The sequence below is a fragment of the Styela clava genome, chromosome 11, assembly GCF_964204865.1.
Source record: "Styela clava chromosome 11, kaStyClav1.hap1.2, whole genome shotgun sequence".
In the NCBI taxonomy this organism is placed as follows: Eukaryota; Metazoa; Chordata; class Ascidiacea; order Stolidobranchia; family Styelidae; genus Styela; species Styela clava.
Genome location: NC_135260.1, coordinates 17,248,761 through 17,256,392, shown reverse-complemented (window position 1 = coordinate 17,256,392; position 7,632 = coordinate 17,248,761). Strand labels below are relative to the sequence as shown.

Genomic DNA, 7,632 nt, shown 5'->3' with positions numbered 1-7,632 from the left:
GTGTAGATTACATATTTTATAAAGGGAGGAGAAATATGCAGTTGACATATTTCGAATGTCAGACAATATAATCATTATCAAAAAATGTGTCATTATTGACATAATTTGCTAGTTTTACACTGCTGGCAAAAGCAGTTCAAATGGTAATAAGTTTAATTTCAGAAGTGCATCCATCACTGAAAATAAAAAGAACATCATTGTAAACGCCTTTTTAAAGATGAATTTCACAGCTACAAATCTTGTTGACTTTGTCAACTTCACGAATGAAGAAATTGAGAGCGAATCAGATTCAAGTTTAAATTCGCAAGTGATTCGCATCCATTTAAGAAAAGACAGAAAAAACATATATATCCCAATCCCATGATAGTGTGCTATAGCTGCTCAAAATAATACGAAAAATCAGATTCAGTGCGTTTAGTTTATTAAAACTAAAGAAATGGAACAAAATAATTGCTAACTAAGCACAGTTGAGTGGCACCAAAACACAATGTTTTGTATAAAATACAGTGAAATAATATAAATGAATTCTTTTAACTCCTGGAAAACATATGCACTGGTACCAGATGCGCGTAATAATGGTGAACATTCCACCAAAAACAAAAAGGACTACTTCATCCCGTTATCTATAGGTACAGTTGGCACGACCATAATTAATAGACCGAACAAAACGACAATGCTCATGCTCACCCTCCCAGTCAAGCATATATGTATAATTGGTCGGTGTACAAATTCAATAAAACTAAACCGCGTTTTTAGATTCAAATAAATCAATAGTTTGAAATTCTTCAGAATGAACGGAAATAAAAATAGTATAGTTTCTACTGTCAATCACGAAAATAACATTGAAAAATTTGACCGTTACAATTCCAGGAGTTACAAATGATCGAAACGCACTAGTTCGGGAAACTAGTTATGTGGATCCAAATTCATTCATCCAAGCTTCGTATTTCTTAAGATCTTCTGCTGATACAGACTTGGAAACTTTCTTACTGGCATCCTGGAAATCTTCTGCTGTGACAGGCATGTGCAGCTCAGCTTTCGGTAAAGCACGTATCTGGTCAGGTTTGAGGTCGGCGATACGGCGACGCATAGACATGAGTGAAGCATCCCTGATATAGGAAAATAGTAAGGTGATTGATCAATTACTGGTACCTTGTTAGCTAAGCACAATGGCGACATGGTAACAGGGCAAGAGGCTACAATTATGCTTCGACGGGTGATAGATATTTCAAATTCAATCTAATTTATGTCAAGAGTTTCACCAAGCTCAACAGTGAATGACTGAAATTATATCCCATATCAGGATTTCTACAAAAAAAAAAAGTGTCCACGTTGCCCTACCACGAAAAGTCTTTGAAATTTTAAACTGTAATAATTCGTGTAAAGTCGACTTCTTCAAATTAATGAAGATACCCTTTTTCAAATATCATCTTATGAATTTAATACAATACCCAAAAACACAAAAGTCTCTTCCAAAGGCTATTCAATTTAGGAGATTGAAGAAGTAAAGTGGCTTTTCTAAAGTCTTTTCCTTGCGTACAAAAACCTACACACCAACCTGCAGACGTTTGTTAAATCAGCTCCAGAATATCCTTCAAGCTTATCGGCAATTAATTTTAGATTGACATCATCAGCTATTTCCACTTCTTTCAGATTGATTTTAAGTAAACTTTCCCGAGCAGGAGCTAGAAAATAATAAATATGGAGAAATCACAATAAAATTTGAAACAGCATCACCTAAAAGGATTCTATCCCAAAAAATTCTAGCAATTGCTCGATATAGCCCATTGAATGTGATGTACCTACAAGTAAAACTAACAATGCTGGTTGACACTGTACAATATTGGGTATATATGAAATAGTCTTGTGTTGGGCAGCACAGAGTAAGTCGCCTGCAGTTCATTGATTTAAGTTTCTTTCCATCACTGCTGGCATCCATAGACTGTACAATGAAATTGGAACAAGTTGTTGAGACTGGTTCACAATGGAATTTGATTTTAAATGGGAGCTACCAACTATAGGTGAACTCCATCTTGTTTGTGCTATTTTTTTACGGGCATAATATTATCGCATGGATCCTTGGCCAATGAACTTCCCGATATAGTAAGTTGGAAATATCAAACGCAAAAAGGCTTGAGGCCAACCTTGCTATTTGCAAAGTTAGGCTATAGCTGAAATTTTCGTTCATTGACAGTTAGAGCCAAGATTTTTCACCAGGCCACGCGCCAGGTATCATTTTTTGAAATAACATAGAATTTGCAGTCAACGAGTCTGGAGTAAATTTTGCCAGGCTTTACAGCCCTGAATCAGCCTCGATACCCCCCAACTCATTGGGCATATACAGGACGGAATTGATTCCAATTTTTTCAAAGTGCGCTACACTTCTCTATATCCTTCTCTGGGGTCTAGAAATGCATCTAGTATAAATTAATGGAATATATTGTCTGCTATATTTTTTCATAATATTCCACAACTACACTATTTTTTAATATATTGTTGCATCAGTACTGATTCATAATATCATTTCATCAACCCCCAGTAAAAACTGGCAGATCTAAGTCCTCCATATAATCTCACCATCAGGCAATGGAATATAAATTCTCTTTTCTAATCTTCTTTTCAAAGCTTCATCAATATCCCATGGAAAGTTAGTTGCAGCGAGAACCATGACCATTTTTGTGGCATCTTCTCCTCCAGATACACCTCCAACACCATCCATCTATGATAAAAAAAGTTTTGTCATTCATACATGTATGAAGAATAATGATGAGATACTAGTACAGAGGGGCGTTTCATACAGCCTGTATATACGTGGCCCTTAAAAGATTCGTATCCCACTACTTTTATTGCTTTTTCTTATTTGCAATGGCAGCATCAGCGTTTTTGACATCGTTCATCTGACAAGGACTCAATAACGCTATATTTCTTTATCGGTGTCTATTGTGAGTAATAAAGTTGAAATGACGACCAGTAAAGAAGCAAGGTTGGGTATGAATGCAAATATTTAGCGCTCATTAGTCAACGTACAATTTTAATTGACAGTATTATAAAAACACTCTACTAGTTAGATAAACATTGTAGATCAATCACGACTTGACAATAATCTTCGAAAAGTGTATCAGGGAAATAATACTTAGTGAAGCAGTAATACTTGCTAACAGTGGCTCGCTGGATGAACGATGTCTCGGACAATATCGAAGATTCGAAATAGAACAAAATTACGAGCAACCGTTGATCACAAACAAGCCTAACATGGGAATGATTTGCATATTTTTACAGGATATGTGTGGACAAATATGAAAAATCATGAACAAAATTCTCTCATTCGGCATCACATACTAAATGTGTTAATCAGAAAAGACACATCCCTAGAATTTTACATTTTGGACCATTGCAATAAACAGTTGCTCGCCCCCATGCTAGTTAAATGATTGTTGTGTAAGATGTAAAAGCAATTACGCAGAATAATATTAATTGGAGCTCTAAAATAAATACAACACACTAAAACACCAATCAGTATAATTTATAAAGTACCGTGTTACTAACATTACAAAAATTGATTTAAGAAAAGTTTTTGGCATGATACCTGTATCAGAAGTTCTGCTTTCACTCTCCTGCTAGTTTCGTGTTCATCACCCGTGCCTCTTTTGCTTCCAATTGAATCAATTTCATCTATAAATATTGTGCTTGGCGCATAAAATCTTGCCTGTGCACAAAACCAAAGAATAATTTTATAAGAAACATCATCCATATGTGGGCTATAAAAATCCTTAACCTCGACAAGTAAGAGTTATAAACAAGTTAAACCAAATAACTGACCAGATTTCCATCTTGATGAACTTTCTCTTGTATGCTTATCAAGAGAAGTTGGCTGTCATTTTTCCAGTGAATTCATGAGAATTCCAGTTCCGAATTCCCTGCCATTGATATTTTTTCCTAATCACACTGACACAGATTTTAACCAGTGTTTGTTGGTACCTACGATATCTTACAGTGGTTGCTTGCAAGTTTCATCCGAAAAGTTTTTTTATTACTAATTGAGTGCCTCTGACTATGAGTTTGACGTTTGAAGCAAAGTGTCATACCAAAACATATATTTACATCTGTTAGGTGTCTGAAGTCCATTTGAAAAATATTTAACTATGCTGCAAGCAATAACATCCACCTACCATTTCAAATAACAATCTGACGAGTTTTTCTGATTCTCCTCTATATTTTGAACTAAGAGAAGATGATGACACATTGAAGAAAGTAGTTTTACATTCTGTGGCAACTGCTTTAGCAAGAAGCGTCTTTCCTGTGCCTGGTGGGCCAACCATCAATATACCCTAAAAACATGAGAAGGCATGTAAATAGCTAAGAAAAAGGGACTAATTTTTGCAGCAAATACACATGCAAGTAGATATGCTTTTTACAAGTTTTATACATTCGTAATTCTTTGTTAGCCTTCACACTTCACAGTATGCAAATCTTGTAATTCGTATGCATGATCGAAGAACCTTATAGTCATAAAAATGTTAAAATAACACAATATCCACATATAAAGTAGATGGGAGATAAAACGATATATACCGCAATGCAACAATACCAATCCTTTATAAATAGTTCCAATCTTTTTTCTGCCACAATAAAATCAGTTGTACAGAAGTTGAATGTTGACTCTTTATCAAAACGATAGCGAAATTCTATTATTCAGAATTTGTTCTTCATTGTAGTTATTAAAATCATAATTTACAACACTAAACACAGATACAAAATAAGACTTACTTTCCATGGTCTTCTGATGCCTTTGAAAAAATCTGGCATAATGAGAGGTAAAATTACAGCTTCTTGTAGTAATTTCTTAGCTTCTTCCAAACCTGCTATATCACCCCTAAAAATATGATGAGAATTAGTTATTGCAATTCAATAAAATATTAGGACATTGGGTACATAAATAACAATGATATACTTACCAATGTATATTTGGATGTCGTTGAATTATATCTCTTTCCAATGCTTCCACAAGATCTTTATCATAACCAGTAGCATCAAATTTTGGTTCATCTTCAGAGCCTTGCTGTCTTTTTGGTGAGCTCGCTCGACCTTTCTCAACTTTTTTAACCTCATTGGGAAAATTTAAACAAGGTTAATTGATTTTGCATCAAGTAATAAGTAGTAATATACTCAACAAACAATTCTTTACAAATGACCTAATTACAGATTATTATCATTTTATTTTCCGTGTGTATTCAATATTTTAGGTTGTAAAGATGGGAAAATCTTAAAACAAAGGTAAATTGTAATAAACCAAAGTTCGCTTTGAATGACATTTTAAACACATGTTCCATAAACTACAATACAACTTTTTTCATTCCATTTTTAAACAAGTGATAATTTCCAAATTCATTAAGATAGCTTAAACACAATACTAAATCTGGTAAAAATAGACAATGCTGGCAAAGAATTTACCTATAATAGATAGTATGAAATAAATTGACTGGAAAATGAAGGAATTAACTGCCACTACACAACCTTTTATAAATAAATAACTACTATGAATATCGAAACATACTCTGTCTGCAGGTCTCTTTGCTGAATATTTGTCATCACTACTTCTGCCAACTGCACCACCACGATTTCCAGCAGGTCTTGCAGCAACACCACGTCTATCTGGTCCAGATGGTTTGACATCACGCACCCCAGGTCTGTCTCTTGCTGGCTGTACATTGCGTCGATTCCCTCCATAATTAGGAGCAGGTCGGCTAATAATAAATAATATCAATATGAACGATATTAAACAAATTGAGGCAGATGTCTCTAAGGAGCAATTTGATAAATAACATAGTATTATTTGTATGTAAACTAGATATTAATGTTCAGCCATGCTTTATAAAGTCAACTTCTAACAAACTTACCCCTGATTTTCCGCAGGTGTAGGTGGTGGCCAAACATCTGGATCCCTAGTTGGTTCCTCATAAGCGGCTCCTCTACTAGGTCGGTTCGATTGAGGGTAACTTCCATCTGATCTAAAACTGGCTAAAGTGTTCGAAATACCCTAGAAGAAAATAACAAAAATATATTGGTTGGGGAGAAAACTACCGGTAAATTGACTGATTAAACCCCACTCATTCATGTTGAGAATTAAGAAATATTAGATATTTAGTATAATTTATATTCAGGTTTACATATTTATGCCAAGGAAGAAGGAAAGCAGATAAGACGACTTAATAATCATAAGGCGTACCACGTCCTCTTGTCTGGTTACCAGTCCATGTCGGGTATGGAATTAGTTAGTTATTCGTTTCAGACATATGGACTTCAAAACTTGGTTTAAACCAGTAAAATTTTGGCTTGAATATTCGTCAAGCAAATTCATCTACCATACAAGTTTAGGTACCATTGCTCCGTCCTGAATTTATGGACTAATAAAATGAGGAGCGCATTTTCAAAATTTATTGTGTGCACCAAAAGTTGATAAAAAAATAGTGGTAAAAAAGCACTAAATCTCCAACCTTGACATGTTCATATTCCTGAGAGAATTCTTGCCGAACTTGTTGCCACATATTTCGTTTGGAAACATCTTTTAGTGAAACCAAATGTTTTTGAATTTGTTGCAATACCCCCTGCAAATAAAAGACATGTTACAATTTTAGAAGTCATTTTTTATAATAAAAAAAAACACATAGGCCTACTATGGAAACTAATTATGGAAACCAGGTAATTACTCGCTACTTGCAAATGAAATAACTTCAGGCCAAAACCCAGAAAGTTCCCCTCAAGTCCAGAACCTCATCGGTTTCTCTTCCAACAATCTGTTTCCTGAGGTGTTTCAAATTTGTGTTAATCGATAGTTACAGATGTGGTTTCTAATGTTGCTTTATCGCCTACTTTATCAGTTTACAATCCTTTGCTACTTCCTTATAGACTCTGAGACTAGTAAAATGTTCCAAGCATGTTTCAAAATTCATTGTACGGACTAAAAAGTGATTAATGAATAATAATGGCAGAATGGTGGAGAAATAATACAGTAATAAAGCAAAGATAAACTAACCTGATAATAAACCACTGCAGTGTCATAATTTCCCAAAAGAGCATATTCACGACCCATTTTAACATTTTCACAGAGTTCTTGCAAATCTGTCATGTTTATGTGTCAGAAGTCTCACTTAATGATTGATATTGCTTCTTTATTTTATTCATCTAAACTAATGAACTATGAAATTATGCAATAGCCTACTGCAATAAACGAAATTGAACCTAATGATGATACATATTGCAGTATTGTGATAACCAAATACCAATACATCTATTAACATCCAACTAAGACAATGAATATTGGATTACTTGTAAGCTACAAACATACGGTCAGACGGTACACATACCGGTACCGGTACTGAGATGTGATACAGCTGTCTGACTGTACCGGTACAGGTACCGGTACCAGTGTACAGACAGACATCACACAGATAAATTGGGTCTTCTGTAGTTTCGTACCCAATGTACTTCTAGTGGGCGTAGCATAACAATTTTTGATATGTCAATCTTACCCCCCCCCCCCCCCCCCAGCCCCACCTGATATCGTAGTCCAATGACGTCACAATCACGTACCGGTAATAAGGACTGGCCAAAGTACCGGTACCGGTACTGGTA

At 35.0% G+C, this 7,632-nt stretch overlaps 1 protein-coding gene across 1 annotated transcript; it reads right to left on the bottom strand.

The window, feature by feature from the left end:
• Positions 1 to 404: 404 nt before the first annotated feature.
• Positions 405 to 7,236, bottom strand: LOC120348045 (katanin p60 ATPase-containing subunit A-like 1). The gene is made up of 11 exons (XM_039418152.2): positions 7,034 to 7,236; positions 6,495 to 6,605; positions 5,898 to 6,037; positions 5,555 to 5,744; positions 4,956 to 5,104; positions 4,768 to 4,873; positions 4,170 to 4,328; positions 3,587 to 3,706; positions 2,578 to 2,719; positions 1,559 to 1,685; positions 405 to 1,109 (listed from the first exon to the last, which is right to left on the bottom strand). Exons 1-11 carry the CDS (start codon positions 7,124 to 7,126, stop codon positions 911 to 913), a joined length of 1,536 nt encoding a protein of 511 aa, XP_039274086.2. The 5' UTR covers positions 7,127 to 7,236; the 3' UTR covers positions 405 to 910.
• Positions 7,237 to 7,632: the final 396 nt, after the last annotated feature.

Bases quoted from the DNA above. Each gene is read 5' to 3' on its own strand.
- LOC120348045 (XM_039418152.2), bottom strand. From the start codon at position 7,126: ATGACAGATTTGCAAGAACTCTGTGAAAATGTTAAAATGGGTCGTGAA. The intron at 6,038-6,494 runs GTTGGAGATTTA...ATTTTCTTCTAG, and splicing joins AGGAATATGAACATGTCAAG to GGTATTTCGAACACTTTAGC. The intron at 4,329-4,767 runs GTAAGTCTTATT...TCATGTTTTTAG, and splicing joins GCATCAGAAGACCATGGAAA to GGTATATTGATGGTTGGCCC.